Source organism: Myxine glutinosa, chromosome 6 (assembly GCF_964187855.1).
Source record: "Myxine glutinosa chromosome 6, kmMyxGlut1.1, whole genome shotgun sequence".
NCBI lineage: Eukaryota > Metazoa > Chordata > Myxini > Myxiniformes > Myxinidae > Myxine > Myxine glutinosa.
In genome coordinates, this window is record NC_136266.1 from 154,013,590 (window position 1) to 154,031,422 (window position 17,833).

General features: G+C 46.7%; 1 protein-coding gene across 2 annotated transcripts in view; it reads left to right on the top strand.

Annotated features, from left to right (window-relative positions):
- ANKLE2 (ankyrin repeat and LEM domain containing 2) overlaps positions 1–17,833 on the top strand; it is a 73,338-nt gene that overhangs the window by 49,016 nt on the left and 6,489 nt on the right. For both annotated transcript variants that reach the window (XM_068118760.2, XM_068118761.2), the window contains exons 8-10: positions 4,107–4,288; positions 14,013–14,095; positions 15,663–16,388. In XM_068118760.2, the coding sequence (XP_067974861.2) occupies positions 4,107–4,288; positions 14,013–14,095; positions 15,663–16,388 (991 nt within the window). The remainder of the gene's footprint in view (positions 1–4,106; positions 4,289–14,012; positions 14,096–15,662; positions 16,389–17,833) is intronic.

Genomic DNA, 17,833 nt, shown 5'->3' on the forward strand with positions numbered 1-17,833 from the left:
TTGTTGTAGTTGGCGCTTCTTCATGGGGAAGAGATGCGGAGAGGTATGGGGAGGTCCTAAACTTCCTAACAGGTGCCATATAATCACATTCTGGTGCAACGAAGAGTCATAATTAATGGAAACAAGTCCTTAACTGACATAGATTAAGAATAACTAGCAAGATGTCCTATAATTGTCTACGTGTGGTGCGGGGGACCTGGGCACGACATTTAATGGGGGGATGAAGGGGAAGATCGGCTCTAATGGGTGTTGTTTACAGACAATGGGACTAGGGAATGGGGTAAGGGAGAGTTGGGGAGTATCGGAGAAAATAGGGGAATATTTACAAGCGGATATGGAGGCCAAATTCCATATTCGCAACAATATATATATATATATATATATATATTTCACCCATGTTTTCACCCATATATATACACATACATATACACATGGGTGAAACTCCTTTCATATAGTACTGAACTCGGTATTTTTGTAACGAGCCATATGGAGGTTTCCGTATTTCGTCATCAGAAAAGCATGCCGTGGTTTTTGGGAATTTAGGTGCTATTCCGATATGCTGGTTCGTTTCTTAACCGTGTAGAATTGAGTCAAAGTTAACTGGGTGCAAAATCTTGCAAGATTGCAAAATCAGATGTCCGCCAGGCAGGAGAACATATGTCGACGTCGGTAAATACGGAAATAGCGTCCATTGTTGGGGTTTCGCATCGCCGTTCCCTCCTTTGAACTTCACGGGAAATACTGAAGTTCCGTCTTTACATTACACGAAGTAAAGACGCGATTCTGCTGAACACAAATACAAAACCTGATAATGTCTGTTGGTTTGTGATCACTTTGATACGAGACAAATAAATCTTAACAAGGAACGTTGATGCATGAGGAGGTGGTTAAAATTGATAATCGGCGAGATGAGCAGCCCATGTTATGTATTCGTCTTTATTGAGTTTGTCTTTTTTGAGGAGTAGCATTCTCTATTCTAACCACTGATTCTCTTCTTATATTGCTTCATGTGAAGTGTCCGTGGTGGCCTGCATAACAGCCGTCCCTGTAATAGTTATAATGTCCCTGTTGCAAGCAGCAGCTGTAAGTGTGCGGTAGCTGTCCTGGAGTAGATGGTTTCTTGTGCACACAGCAGGTGGAACTGTGATGGGTTGTCTGCATGTTCCTGAATTAGTCAGCATAGCGAACTGGAACAAGTTGATACAGGTCCCATTCAAAACCCTTAAGCTGTATAAAGTCCTGTGGAACACCATGTAGAATGGCCCTCCAATTTAGAAACGGTTGTAATTGACCTACTCAATATTATAATCAGCTTTTACCTTTGTTGAGCATCCCATTTTCTGCATTAGTTGAAGCTCCTGGGGGAATTCTCAATGTGAAGAGAAAGTAGGTCAAAAATCAACAAAATAACTGAACAAAAGAGTAAGGAATAGCAGGAATCACCAGAAGACCTATGAGAATAGTAAATAATGGAAAAGGTACAAGGCTATAGGTTTGACTTTAGATACTTGTTGAAGGTCTGAAGAGGGGATAGGATCCCAATCGGACAGAAAGATGGTTCCACAAGTCTAATTCAATGGGAAGAAATCAGCACTGATGGGGAGATAGATATATGTTGACAAATTGAGGGTTTAATGATGTATGTGTGGCACTTGCAGGGTTTCAGAAGAGTTATGAATGAATGAATGAATGAATATATGAATGATCGTTTTAAGGCCATTTTCCCCGCTAGAGCGGGGGTTAGCCTTGCGGGCCCCATGACAATCATGGTTCCCTGTTTGAGGCAATGTTTTTATGGCCGGATGCCCTTCCTGACGCCAACCCTTGGTCACGCTCTTCGATGCGCAGGGATACGGTGTACCTATTCTAAACCGGGGTACACACCCGGATCATTCATCCCAGCAAGCTGGTACTCAATTTGCCGACCTCGGAAGGATGACAGGCTGAGTCAACCCCCCTGGCGTTAATTCAGCGATCGACCGGGATTCGAACCCAGGATCCTAGGATCCCAAGCCGGCACCCTAACCGCTAAGCCAACACCAGGCTCAATGAACTGTATATGAATATACAGTCTACATCGATATTTGGACATTACGAAAGGCAATTTGTTGTTTGAGTTTGCAAAAGTATAGCTGAAATGTGGACCTACAGTCACGTGAAAAAGTAAGTACACCCCATGTAAAGTTTTGACTTTTTCAACATATTTCAACATACAGCTATTTGATCTTCATTTCAACAATAATGATATATAAAGGTGATATAATATAACAAATATCATGAAACATTTACATTTTGTAGTCCATTGTATAATTTAAATAAACATAAATGCAAATTTCGCATGTGGAAAAATGAAGTACACCCCATGAAATGTTTTTAAAATCTTTTTACATATGTGGACATATCAATATTTGATCTTCATTTAAACAGTATCTACAGATAAAGGTGATCTAATTGAACAAAAAACAATAGAAATTGACTTTGCAATAATTTATTCAACAAAAAATTAACAGAGATGCCATTTCCTTCTGTGGAAAAAGTAAGTACACCCTTGCCTCTAATAGGTGGTATTGCCCCCTTTGGCAGAAACAACCTCAAGTAGGCGTTTCTTCTAACTGTCTACCAGTCTCTGACATCGACTGGGAGAAATTTTTGCCCACTCCTCCATGCAGAATTATTTCAGCTGTGCGATGTTTGAGGGGTTTCTTGCATGCACAGCTCGTTTCAAATCCCCCCACAACATCTTGATGGGATTTAGATCCGGGCTTTGACTTGGCCATTCCAGAACCCTCCATTTCTTTCTTTTCAGCCATTCCTTGGTGAATTTACTAGTATGTTTAGGGTCATTGTCATGTTGCAAGGTCCACCTTCGGTTGAGCTTCAACTTTCCGACAGATGGCCTCACATTATCCTCAAGCACCCTCTGGTACAATGAAGAATTCATAGTGGATTCTATGATGGTGAGCTGCCTAGGCCCTGATGCAGCAAAGCTGCCCCAAACCATAATATTTCCACCACCATGCTTTACAGTTGGTATCAGGTTCTTGTGGTCAAATGCTCTCTTTGGTTTTCGCCAAACATGTCTTCTGGTACTGTGGCCAAATAGCTCTACCTTTGACTCATCTGTCCAGAGCACATTGTTCCAGAAATGCTGGTCTTTGCCTCGGTGTTCATTGGCAAACTTTAGTCTTGCCCTGATGTTCTTTCTGGACAGCAAAGGTTTCCTCCTGGCACACCTCCCATGTAGATCAAATTTGTGCAGCCTCTTTCTCATGGTAGACTCGTGCACTTTGACATCAACTGTTGCAAGAGCTACCTGTCGGTCCCGTGATGACATTCTGGGGTTCTTAGAGACTTATTTCAGCATTTTGCGGTCTGCTCTCGGGCTGAACTTGCTGGGGCAGCCTGGCCTGAACAAGTTGGCAGTTGTTTGGAATCTTCTCCACTTGTAGATGATCTTCCGGACAGTCGAATGATTGATTTCAAATTGTTTGGAGATCTTTTTAAATCCCTTCCCAGACTCGTAGGCATCTATAACCTTCTTTCTGAAGGCCTCAGAGAACTCTTTTGGTCTAGGCATGGTGACGCCGCACACTTCAACAACAAAGAGCAAACCAAACTAAATGTCTGAGGTTTAAATAAGACAGGTTCCTCCAAGATCCTCTCTCACGATGTTCTAATCATTTGCACCTGAGCTGGTGCACCTGATTCTAATTTTAGGTATTTGATGTGGTGATAAATGTCGAGGTGTACTTACTTTTTCCACATGTGAAATTTGCATTTATGTTTATTTTAATTATACAATGGACTACAAAATGTAAATGTTTCATGATATTTGTTATATTATATCACCTTTATCTATCAATATTGTTGAAATGAAGATCAAATAGCTGTATGTTGAAATATGTTGAAAAAGTCAAAGCTTTACATGGGGTGTACTTACTTTTTCACGTGACTGTATATCTTTATAAACCAGTGCAAATCTGTGCAATATGAAAAATCTGTCCAGTATCTATCTGGACAGGTGAGGAGGGAGGAATACATATGTCAGATGTTGAGGTTGTGTGAGAAATGAATGCTGAGGATTTTTTTTTTTTTTATCCTCACAGGGCAGGTGTTTGTACCTCTTCTTCGGGCAGAAGAAAATACAATCCCACCAGTCATTGCTCCTCCTTGTTCTCCATCCCACAACTTCAACCCACTAAGCCCCACAAGGACTACTCCATCTCGCAACCCTTGCAAGCCTTGTCAACAGTTGCAGGCCTTCGCTGGACCGATGAGTCCTGCAAAGGTGAGAGAGAAATGGTTTGTGAAAGGAGTTGCAGGATTGCAAAGGATCCGAGAAAGTTTGTTTTGGTAAAGGAGTTGGGGTGGAAGAATAAAGGGAGACATAATGGTGGTGTTGGAGTGTTAAATGTGGTGGGGGTACTGGAGTGTTAACAGGAGATGAGCAACAAGAAGGGTGACATAAAAGGTGAATTTATTTCCCAACAGAATGACCACTGCGGTCCACACGCTTCAACCAATGTTAAAGTAGATTCGTGATAGTCACGATAGAAATGTGTGCTGCTGACATATCCGGCACTTCACAGTGGTCTTGATATCATTATTGGAAGAAACGTGTTCTCAATGAAGGTGTTCCCTAAGTTTGGAGAAGAGATGAAAATCTGATGTAGCCAAGTCGGGGCTGTAACGCGGTGAAAACGAAGCGAGCAATTGCTTCAGTCGTCCATGCCCTCATTTGAGGCCATGCATCATCATGCTTGGGAACCATCTGCATGTCTGGACGAACCCTCCAAATTCTTGTGCTCCTGTGAGGCCGTGCATCATCATGCTGGAGGACCATCTGTATGTCAGAATGAACCCTCCGAATTCCTGCACTCCTGTGAGGCCATGCATCATCATGCTGGAGAACCATCTGTATGTTTGAATGAACCCTCCGAATTCTTGTACTCCTGTGAGGCCGTGCATCGTCATGCTGGAGAACCATCTGCATGTCAGGACGAACCTTCCAAATCTGTTGCCCTCAGTTCCTGTAGAGTTTCAATGCAGTGCTCAGAATTAATGGTGGTACCCTTTGGCATGAATTACAAATGGACTATCCATCCCTTTGACGTCCCAAAGAAGCGTAAGCATGACTTTCTCAACAGATGCTTGCGTCTTGAATTATTTTTTGGTGCTGGTGAACGTTTATTAGTAGAGTGGCTAAAGTCCAAATTTAACTGATATTGTAACACGCCGGCCCAAAGCACCAAATTTGGCATAGTTGTACGATAGTATCATACAAAACTTTTGAGATTTAAAAATTTTCTGATTTGTCTGATTGATTTTAAAAGATTTTAAATTCGAAAGTCAGGTCAAATTAAAAGAATTTTAAAAGATTTTATTTTAAAGGGCTGTCTGATTTTAAAAGTCAGGTCAAAGGTCATTATGTTTGCCATATCCACCTTATATCCAACACAGAAACATGATTTGGTGTCGAAAGCAGTATTTTTTTTATTTTTTTTTGTTTGTTTGTTTGTTTGTTTGTATACTGAATCGAGGCTCGTGAAAGAGCTAACATTTACTTCACAAACAAATCAACCAGACAAACAAAATATATAAAAAGAGGGAGTGGAGGACAAGATGGGGAGAGAAGGGGAAGCACACAAACACAACATTTGAGAGCAGGGAAATGTGTGGAAGGGAGAGGGCTTGGGGGGAGGAGGCGTGGGAAAGGGGGGGGGGGGGGGGAGGGGTGGGATAAGTATAAAACACAAGGACACCAAGGACTTCCAGGACAGAAGTTGGTATTTCAAAAAAGTGGAATTGGGGTGAAATTAGCGGGGGTAGAAAAGATCAAGGTTTTGGATGGGGGAAGATAAGAGATGGTGGTGAACAGCTGTTTTAAAGACCTGGAGGGTGGAGTGGGATTGAAGAGAGTGAGGGAGTTTGTTCCAGAGGTGGGAGAAAAGAGGAATGAAGGAGTGAAGGTGAGCAGAGAGTCTTGATTTTGGCAGTTTAACCATAAGAGGGTTGCAGGCAGATCTTGTGCGACCTGTAGGAATATTTGCGGGACAGAGCCCAGGGAGAGCTGGGGGGGCAAGGCCAGAGAGGAGTCGGTAGAAGATGGAAAGACCACCAACCTGCCTGCGGTGAGTGAGTGAGAGGCCCTTGGAGTTAGCTTCATTGCGGGAGATTCCAATGATTCTGAATGCTTTGGTTTCAACAGCGTGAAGACGAGCTAGGTGTGAGGCAGGAGCACCAGCCCAGAGGGGAGAGCAGTATTCCATTGAGCTGCGGATGAAAGCCTTGTATGTGGTGAGGAGCTCAGGTGTACCAAGGAAGGACTTCGCACGACAGAGGACGCCCAGTCGGCGACTGGCTTTGGAGGCCAGATTTGAAATGTGGTTTTCCCAGGAAAGATCATGGCAGATAGTGAGACCCAAAAGCTTGAGTGACAGAACTTCTTGGAGAGGATTATTCAGAAAGTGGATGGGAGGGTTGTCCAGTCGGTCTTTTCGGAGAGACATCGTAAGAGTGTGAGATTTGTCAGGATTGAAAGACATGTTCCACTTGTTTGCCCAGTCTGTGATTTTGTCCAGGTCTGCAGAGAGTGAGGAGGCTGCAGACTGCCGATCTGAGGGATGAAGAATGGAGCGACAGAGAGTAGTCATCAGCAAAGAGATAGAGAGGATTTTCAAGAGAGTCAGAGAGATCATTGATGAAGACCAGAAAAAGCACAGGGCCCAGAACACTGCCTTGGGGAACTCCAGCCTGAACAGGAAGAGGAGATGAGAGAAACCCATTCAGGGCCACACGTTGACTACGACGAGAGAGGAAGTCCGCCAGCCATGCGTGGAGATTTCCATGGATACCAAAAGAGGAGAGTTTGGTGAGCAGAGCGGGGTGCCAGTCCGTATCGAAGGCACGTGATATGTCAAGGGAGACTGCTCTAATTTCCTGTTTGGCATTGAGGACCTCCATCCATTGTTGAGAAAGCAGAAGCAGCATGTCCAGAGTTGAGTGTCCAGGTCTGAAACCAAATTGATGATCAGAGATCAAGCCATTGGAGAAGAGGAAAGATTTCATATCCGAAGCAATGATGGATTCCATGACTTTGCTGATAATTGGGAGAAGGCTGATTGGTCTGTAGTTGCTGGGATCTGTTTTTGCACCTTTTTTGTGCAAAGCGGTGATGTTGGCAGATTTCCAAGCAGATGGAAGATGACCTTGAGCAAAAGAGAGGGTGTCGAGAACAGAGAGAGGGAGTGAAAGAGCGGAGAACAGGATTTTAGGACCCGTGGGCTGATGCCGTCAGGTCCAGTTGCAGAATCCGAGTCGAGGGTTGACAGAAACTTTTCCACCTTGTCAGGAGGAAAGGACACAGAGTCCAGGAGCAGCTGGGTACGACTGGGTACGGTGGGTACAGAGAGGGATGGGTTTGGGACACAAGATTTAGAGGCAAACACAGAGTTGAGGCATTCAGCTTTTTCACGTGCGGAGTCAGCCGTGTGGCCATTTGAAGTGAGGGAGGGGATGGAGGGGGAACAAACACCAGAAACAGATTTGACCAGACGCCACCAGGATTTGGAAGAGGGAGACAGATAAGAGAGTTCGGTCCTGAGAACGGAGAGATATTGTTTCCTGGCTCTCCTGAGGGTGGACACACACTTGTTTCGGGCTTTGTGAAAGGAAATGAGATTTCCTTCCGTTGGATTTGCTTTCCAGGAGACGAAAGCAAGTTGTTTCTGGGCAATAGCCTCACCACAAGATGCCGTGTACCATGGACGGGAGGAAGGGTATGACAACTGAAGACGAGATGGGATAAATCTGTGCATGAGAGAGAGCAATTTACTTTGGAAGAATTCCCAGGATGAGTTGATGTCAGGGGCGGTAGAGATGGGAGACCAGTCCAGATGATTGATGGCTGCTTGAAGACCGTGCCAGTTGGCCTGAGTGAAATGCCAGACTCGTCGACGCTGAGGAGGCTCTCTGAGAATGGTCAGAGAGATGTCCACTTTAACAAGCACATGATCAGAAGAGCCGATTGGAGCAGAAGAAGAGCAGCAGACATTTTCAGGGAAGTTAGTCATAACCAAGTCCAGAAGAGAAGATGCGCCGTTGACTGAAATCCGGGTCGGGAAATTGACAGATTGTGTCAGTCCCAGTGAGTCACAGAAGTCCTTTGCTGAAGAGCCATGGCTGATGAGAGAGGTACCCACACCCAGCCAACTGGCATGGTGACAGTTGAAATCACCACATATGAGGAAGAGAGAGTTGGGATGGGTAGATAGAAGTTGGTCCATATTCTCAGACAGCAAGATGTAGATGGAGTCATCACTGTTTGGTGGACGGTACAACACACATATGAACAAAAGGTGGGAGCAAAGGGGAAGCCGTAGCCAAAGGTATTCCTGGGGGTGAGGTGGAGAGAGGGCAGTGCAGGGCGAGTGAGGAAGAGAGTTTTTTATAAAGATAGCAACCCCACCTCCAGGACGAGGCTCAGGTCTATCATACCGGAGGAGGGAGTAACCTGGGAGAGATACCAAGGAATCAGACATCATGAAGGAGGAAAGTTTCTGTGAAGCAGATCATGTCTGGTTTGTCAGAATCAACCTGTATGGAGAGATCAGAGAAGTTTGAGCGAAGGCGCTGGATATTTGAGGTCCATACTGTTAAGGAAGAGGAAGGGGGAGCATCGGATACAGAACGGGGGGGGGGGGGGAGCGGTAGGGTAAGATGTGGAAGAGGATGAAGAGGTAGGGAGAGCTGTTGAAGGTGTGTAATTTATCGGGTCATTTAACCCATTTCTGTTGTGGGGAATACCCTCAGATGACAGCCATATGGGATTTCAAGATCAGGTCAAGGTAAACCTGAAACTCAACATTTGATGCCCAAATGAATAAATACAAATATTTCCATAGAGACATTCTGCTGCAGTTATGTCATATAAGATTGAACAATGACAAACAATGCGTATTAACATTTCTAGAGGCAGACGTTCATCTCACTTTATTTAACAGTATGCCATATATTTAAGACTTGCAAAGATATCCGGTGATGCTGGGCAACGCCGGGCCCCTCCATCCACCCCATTCCTCTCCCTCATTCCACCCTAATCTCCTGCCTCCTCCCACCTCACCCCCTCCCTCCCAACTCCCACCTCACCCCTTCCCCTCCGTCCTCTCACACCCTCCTTTCAGACTCTCACCCCACCCACCTCCTCGCTCCCCGCCCTCCTTCCGGACTCCCACAAATAAAATTATTTTACACTAGCGGAATATAAATATTCATTTAAAGTCAATGACGTCATATGCAGCGACACATTTTCGAAAATTACTTTACAACACGTATTTTAATGATTTTACACATTCAGCGACATACCTCACTCGCACAGAGGTAATCCTGGCAGTGTTCTAAGCTGCAACGCAGATGAAATGGAGGTCAAATAGCAGAATATAAGTATTCAATTGAATTAAATGACGTCATCTGCAGCAACGCCCTTTATAAAATTATTTTACACCTTTTTTGCCCGTGAGTTAATACTGCAACATAGCACAGGTGACTGAACTGTGTCCGTAATACCTCGTCGTTCACTTCACCTTACCAAGTCGCTCACTCGGCATTTCCACATCGTTAAAAGACATGTGTGAACGCTGTGGGGATGCATCACAGGTCTCTCTCAAAGTACCACCCGTCTCTGGTAAATTCCACCCATCACTTTACTGAATATGAAGAAGTGATCTTATTATTTTTAAGTTTTATGGCGTTTTCAGAGCCGCGAGGCTCTATATCCGCCACATGCCCAGACACAACAGTGGTGAAGAAAGGAGCCTTTCGGACAGGGGTCCTCAACTATTTTTGATTGTAGGCCAGAACCAAAATTCCTTAGCACCGCACAGGCCTTGCAACCAAAGACATTTTCAACAATAAAGAGCAATCATAGATTGCATTCCCTCGCCAGGACGTGTTTGTGTGGTGTTTATTTGCTGATGTGTTTGTGTTCAATCTAAAATGGAAGCCGAACCATATGACTGATGACGTCATCAATTTAATTCGCCCATACAATTTTTGTGCAGATCATGCTCAAGAAATTTCAAACTGATCGGATCATGCATTCTACTTGTCTAATTATGATGTCATAATTAAGACATTGATTCGATCATCATGAATATATGTTGTTCCCCATGGGGGATACTTGACAATGAGCCATATGTCAATTTTTTCTTGGGAGCGGTTTCGGAGATATAGAGGTGCAAAGTTTTTCTGTTTTTTTTCTCTATTTGGCACCCATACCACATGACCTATAATGTCATAATCATATCATGTCAAATAAAAATTGTACAATAGGAGGCACTCCTATGGTGAAAGTTTCGTCATTTGGACCAACTGTTGCAGAGAAAAGCAGACTCGCGTTCTGTGCGGACAGACAGACAGACAGACAGACAAACAAACGGACCCAAATGCAATACCCTCTCCTCTGACGAGGGTGACAAGTAAAAGCTACATTCCATGGACCCCACCACTTCAAAATGTTATTGCATAAAAGTTTATCTATTTGCTCCGCATAGCTGCTCATATTCTTATCTCAGGCAATTGGAGTCATTAAGCATGATTATTACACTAACAACTGAATAAAATTGATAGTCAACAGTACCCTACAATTGCCACGCCACCTCACCATCTGGCCTACACAACATGATTATGTGCCACACTTCATTAGTGGGAACGAATAAAACAAATGGTTTATCAAAATACTGTATTATAATTATAGCAAGGCAAACGATGAATGGTCAGGGTAGTGCGGTATATGTGAACAGTGCCGTCGCTTTTGCTCGTCCATGTTCTTGTCAATGCGGCCCCCGAACCGAGAGTGACCCAGACGGAGAGACGGTTCAAGACGAGGGTCTATGAGGCGGGAGTGATGTTTTTTCTTGGCATACATCCTACTCCATATAGTGCCTCTGGTATTTTCGCACATAATGCCTCCTGGTGAATAATGAAATGGCACCATATCCATGTGGGCAGCTCGAATTTCTCAAGCCATCTTTCAACATGGCCCTGGGCCCAATACATGGAGCAAGCATGTTTGGGACACTCTCAGGAGCTACACCAAAAAGCTTTTCAGGCACTAACCCAGCATCATTGAATGCAGCAAGAAATTCCCTGAACATGTCCTCACACTTAGCACTGCCATAAATGGCACACAACCCCAACATCTCCAACATAAAAAAACATTAACAGAGCCCCGCCCTTCATCAGAGCCCCGCCCTTCATCAGAGCCCCGCCCTTCGTCAGAGCCCCGCCCTTCGTCAGAGCCCCGCCCTTCGTCAGAGCCCCGCCCTTCGTCAGAGCCCCGCCCTTCGTCAGAGCCCCTCCCTTCGTCAGAGTCCCTCCCTTCGTCAGAGTCCCTCCCTTCGTCAGAGTCCCTCCCTTCGTCAGAGTCCCTCCCTTCGTCAGAGTCCCTCCCTTCGTCAGAGTCCCTCCCTTCGTCAGAGTCCCTCCCTTCGTCAGAGTCCCTCCCTTCGTCAGAGTCCCTCCCTTCGTCAGAGTCCCTCCCTTCGTCAGAGTCCCGCCCTTCGTCAGAGTCCCGCCCTTCGTCAGAGTCCCGCCCTTCGTCAGAGTCCCGCCCTTCGTCAGAGTCCCGCCCTTCGTCAGAGTCCCGCCCTTCGTCAGAGTCCCGCCCTTCGTCAGAGTCCCGCCCTTCGTCAGAGTCCCGCCCTTCGTCAGAGTCCCGCCCTTCGTCAGAGTCCCGCCCTTCGTCAGAGTCCCGCCCTTCGTCAGAGTCCCGCCCTTCGTCAGAGTCCCGCCCTTCGTCAGAGTCCCGCCCTTCGTCAGAGTCCCGCCCTTCGTCAGAGTCCCGCCCTTCGTCAGAGTCCCGCCCTTCGTCAGAGTCCCGCCCTTCGTCAGAGTCCCGCCCTTCGTCAGAGTCCCGCCCTTCGTCAGAGTCCCGCCCTTCGTCAGAGTCCCGCCCTTCGTCAGAGTCCCGCCCTTCGTCAGAGTCCCGCCCTTCGTCAGAGTCCCGCCCTTCGTCAGAGTCCCGCCCTTCGTCAGAGTCCCGCCCTTCGTCAGAGTCCCGCCCTTCGTCAGAGTCCCGCCCTTCGTCAGAGTCCCGCCCTTCGTCAGAGTCCCGCCCTTCGTCAGAGTCCCGCCCTTCGTCAGAGTCCCGCCCTTCGTCAGAGTCCCGCCCTTCGTCAGAGTCCCGCCCTTCGTCAGAGTCCCGCCCTTCGTCAGAGTCCCGCCCTTCGTCAGAGTCCCGCCCTTCGTCAGAGTCCCGCCCTTCGTCAGAGTCCCGCCCTTCGTCAGAGTCCCGCCCTTCGTCAGAGTCCCGCCCTTCGTCAGAGTCCCGCCCTTCGTCAGAGTCCCGCCCTTCGTCAGAGTCCCGCCCTTCGTCAGAGTCCCGCCCTTCGTCAGAGTCCCGCCCTTCGTCAGAGTCCCGCCCTTCGTCAGAGTCCCGCCCTTCGTCAGAGTCCCGCCCTTCGTCAGAGTCCCGCCCTTCGTCAGAGTCCCGCCCTTCGTCAGAGTCCCGCCCTTCGTCAGAGTCCCGCCCTTCGTCAGAGTCCCGCCCTTCGTCAGAGTCCCGCCCTTCGTCAGAGTCCCGCCCTTCGTCAGAGTCCCGCCCTTCGTCAGAGTCCCGCCCTTCGTCAGAGCCCCGCCCTTCGTCAGAGCCCCGCCCTTCATGACAGCCTTATGACTATTATTGGTTTGAGGATATATTTTACTCATAAATGGTATTTTCTGGCATCCTGAAAATCTATATATATAAAACACAGTTTGTGTGTGTGTAATGTTACCGATAGACTCCTAAACGGAGAGGCTCACGTGCTTGATATTTGGCAGAGACATGGCCATTGAGCCTGGGAAGAACATGGCCGACCTAAAAAAAAAAATTTCATAATATTTTTTTTACCATATTTTTACCTCAGCGCATTTCAGCGAGGAATATTATGCACGGAATCTGACCGGTGGCAGAGCAGCGCGCTGATTCGTTCAGAGCGATCACGTGATGTTCCTTGCCGCCATTAACTCAGTTACGCGTTCACACGTATTTCAGAGCGAAAAGCGATTGCGTTTTTTCACATTTCAGCGAGGAACATTGCCATTCACACCACATAGGTTTTTTTTTTCTTTCATCTTTACGAGATCCATATTTTTTATTCATATTTACCTCAGCGCATTTCAGCGAGGAATATTATACATGGAATCTGATCAGGTGGCAGAGCAGCGCGCTGATTCGCTCAGAGCGATCACGTGATGCTCCTTGCCGCCATAAACTCAGTTACGCGTTCGCACGTAATTCACACGTTCAAAACAAACGAGATCCGCGAAGCGAGTTGGTCGAGTCGTGCTAACCAAGATGGCGACATGGCGGCTTCACTTTTCACGGAGTATGAGCGTTCTATATATTTTCAATTCAGTGTGCCCGACTCGCTCACGTACTTGATTTGTGGCATAGACATGGCCATTGGGCCTTCACGGTGTAATTTGTGCGAGGCTTTTGTCCGAGTGAGCTTGAGTCGAGAGGGCGAATGTACGGGTTGGGAATGTACGGGTCTCCCTTCCCCCACCTGGCAACGCCGGTACTGGAGGGCGTCACAGGATTGGTGAGTCTCCAAAATCCGCTTCGTGCTGTTGCGAAGATGCAGGGCGATGTCGCGATTGTTGTGCTGCTCTCCGACCATGAGAACTGCAACGTCATTGTTGACTGGCCCTCCCCTTCCCTCCCCTTCCCTCCCCCTTCCCCCTTCCCCCTCCCCTCCCCCTCCCTTCCCCGTTCCACCTCCCCCTCCCTCTTCTCCCCTCCCTCTCCCCCTCCCGCCTCTTCTCCCCTCCCCCCTCCCCTCCCCCCCGTTCCCCTCCCCTCCCCTTCCCCCCCCCCTCCCCTCCCCCGCCCGGCAATGCCGGGTACTTCTGCTAGTAATGAATAATGAAACCATGATTTAATTGTCAGAATAAATTGCATATATTTGGTGGCTTGGTATGTCCACTTCCTGTTGCAAAGTAATGATTGTGAAAATGTGTTTGTATCACAGGCAGAAAATTTCCGTAAACTTTGGAGGAAATATAAAAAGACTTCACTATCAGATCCAGAACGAGGGGCAGAGACGATTGGCAGGTAATTGCTTAACTTGGTATTTTATTCCTTCTAAATGTCAGGTTTTTCCTTCACAAATGTTTCACTGTACGTGAGGGAGAATCAAAAACACCCCTCCCCCTACCCCCTCCACCACACCCTCCACCCTCCTGCCCCGACCTCTGGCATGAATGATTAATCTCATCCCCCAATGAAATTCATCATATGGTAATCCTTTTTCCACTTCTCCATGATTAATGTCATCTCCCAGTGAAATTCATCACATGGTAATCATTTTACACTTCTCCATGATTAATCTCATCTCCCAGTGAAATTCATCACATGGTAATCCTTTTACACTTCTCCATGATTAATCTCATCTCCCAGTGAAATTCATCATATGGTAATCCTTTTTCCACTTCTCCATGATTAATCTCATCTCTCATTAAAATTCATCACATGGTAATCCTTTTACACTTCTCAATGATCAATTTCATCTTCCAGTGAAATTCATCATATGGTAATTATTTTAAGCTTCTCCATGATTCATCTCATCTCTCATTAAAATTCATCACATGCTAATACATTTCCACTTTTACATTCTACCTGCTTCTACATTCGCGGCCCTGTCCACCACATAATTGTGTTTTTTGGCGGGCACAAAAAATAACAAACATCTCCCACCAGCTGCACATGACACTTCTCAAAGCAGCTTCCACGCGTCACGCATAAAACCAATTCCGGCCACGCATAAACCATTTTCCACCAGCTGTGCACATAATAGTTCTAAAAGCATCTTCCACATGTCACACATAAAGCCGCTGTATGTGTGCAACCACGCGGTTTGACATTGTTTTCACGGGCGTATTCACGGTTTTTCTGACCTGCTTCTACATTTGCGGCCCTGTGCTACGCGTATTCTTGGTTTTTGGCAGGCGTGTTCATGGTTTTTCACGGGATTTTTGATTTTCCCTTATACCGGGAACCTATCCTCCCTTCTCCCATTGAAACAATACCCCCACATACGCGGATTCCACATTCGCGGCATTTCCCAGGAATGCATCTCCTGCGAATGTCGGGATCTTTACTGTATTGTATTTTGGTCTCCCCTTTGTAATTGTACAAAATCGTCTTTTTTTGTCCATGATTAAGGGTGCCTTCACATACACGGATTATTCTTACAAGTCCTTACGGATCGCCAACTCGTTGTCAATCGCAAGCATCCGTAAATAACGGAAGATGATTTTTGACATGTCAAAAGTTGTTGCGAGTTGTGACGAGTTATCTACGGATACCAGCGAGGTATTTACGGATGCTTGCGATTGACTACGAGTTGGCGATCCGTAAGGACTCGTAAGAATAATCCGTGTATGTGAAGGTTGCATAATCTATCATGTATCTTCATGTTTTATCATTCTCTATTTTCCTACAGATCAATAACCACATCATTTTGTTTCCATTAATCCACTTTACTTTATTTGCATGATTCCTCCATTTTGCTTTAGATCAAAAGCAACAAAAATGTTTGAGATTCCAAAATGTTTTCTCACCAACCAGCTTATTAACAGTGATTTTTTTTTTTTAATGTTTTCTTTCCTGACCTCCCCAGAATGTTGGCCCACTCTCATGGCTTGCCCTGGTCCGAACACTGGGAATTTCTTGATCGTTTCATCGATCTGTCTTCTCCAAATGGCCTTTCCATTCTGGAAAGCCACCTCAGCTCGTTACCATCTCAACAAACTCCCCCGTATTATTCATCCAGTGCATCTTCTGATTCCTCCACACATCGTTTCTCTTATTCCCCATTTAGATCTCCATCTCACACTTCCCCATGCTCCTCTGGTCAACCCTACTTACCCTCTAATATTTGGCCTCTTCCCAGGAAACAGGAGCTTGCTGTAAATTTGGCGGAGAACTTTAAACATTTGTCATTGGGAAATGATTCTCAGGAAGATGAAGAGGATCATTGTAACGATGGCAAGGAAGACAAAGATGTAGTTTGTCATGGAAATCAACCAGATCAGAAAAGAAAGGACCATGAAGGTGGAGAGAAGGTGGAAAAATGTACGACAATAGAAGAAGATGAAAAGGAAAAAGGTAAAATGGCGAACAATGAAAAGGAAGTGAATGCAGGACCAGAAGAAACTGGGAAAAAATCAAATGAAGTAGAATTGGAGGCAGAGCAAAATCATGTGTTCAGTGGATTATCAGATCCAAAAAGCAATAATTTGTTTGAAGAAGAAAGTGAGCACCATGGAGGATGTGAAGAGAAAGATGGGGAAGATCAAGGAAGTGGCTGTATGGAGAGAGGGAGAGTGGTAACATTCCTGACGGGGTGAGCATGTTGCAACATAATTCATTTTCTATTCTTCTCTCGTTCATTCTTTATTCCTAACATTTCTCCATTCATTTTCATCTCACCAATTTGTTACATTTTCTTTCCACGGCATTAAAAAAAAAATTCAGGGTCTAAGGAGGTCTATGTGGAGGGGGGGTCAAAGTTGGTCCAGGTTCAATCCACCTCTCTCCCCCCCCCCCCCCCCCCCTCCTTAAAAAAATTAATAGGTATTTGCTTTCTTTTATGAAATTCTTGGAACTTGATAAGAACTGGATTGAGAACGATAAGAACGACACTGTCCCGAGAGGAGAGGGTCGAGAGCTGGTGGCGAGGAATGGAATGGCTATAGACCGATACGACGGAGGGTTCAATGGGCGGGCGCCCTCTATAGACGCCGCTATAGTTGGGAGGCGGCCGCTTCATTCGGCTTGCTCTCCAGCATTCAGATTACATGCAGTTACCTGTCTCAGTTCACTTTGCCGGAAGAATATCGATACAAAATATATTTGTTTGTTAGATTCATCGGAGAAGATGGAATCATGGACGATACGACCGGTCCACCGAGCTATACGACCGGTGAGGAGCCGGTGTGGCGGCCCGCGCGGAGGTGGACTCTGAGGGAAGAATCCATGCGGGGCGGCAGTGATACACCCGCCGTGACCTGGCCGTATGGAAGAGTCGATGAAGCGATAAGGAGCCGGTGAGGCGGCCCGCGCGAAGGAACGGAGGCCCAGTCGGGTCTGCCAGATGAGTCGCGACCCGAGTGATCAAGGAACTTGGGGCTCGGCAGCGGCCACTCCAGGCCTAGCCGTAGTTGCCAGAGGTGGCAGGCCCGGGGGGAGGTGGACTCTGAGGGAAGAATCCATGCGAGGCGACTGTGGTACGGCTGCCAAGACCTGGCCGTATGGAGGAGTCGATGAAGGGACGGGCACCAAGTCGTGTCGGTCAGAGGAGTCGTTATCGTAGTGGTCGAGAAACTCTGGGCTAAGGCGGAAGGGGGCTCGGCATGGCATAGCATAGGGTACGCTGTTGCTAACAAAATAGGTTTGGTGCAGGTGGAAGTGGAAACCGGGTCCCACCAGGTGCCAGGTGCCTTCAGGGCGCCATGGCCGTGCGCCTTGGGCGCCCGGCGATATCGCCAAAAACGGGGTTTGTATCGTGTGCCTTCAGGTGCCAGGTGTCCACGACCGCTCCACACGTATAGAGAAACACGTGAGAACGATTATCACGGACACTTTTCATGTACGATCGCGATAATAGTTGTGCTGGCGCAGCCAGCTGGAGTTACGTTTGGATCGAGATGCCTCCCAGTAATGGCAGACGCAAGAGCGCCGCCCTATCGGTGAAGGGGGCACGATCGTCCTTATCGGATCGGTCTATAGCTGGTTCGTTCATTCAAAAGCGGGAAAGCCACAAGATTACCTACAGGAATGGACAGCATA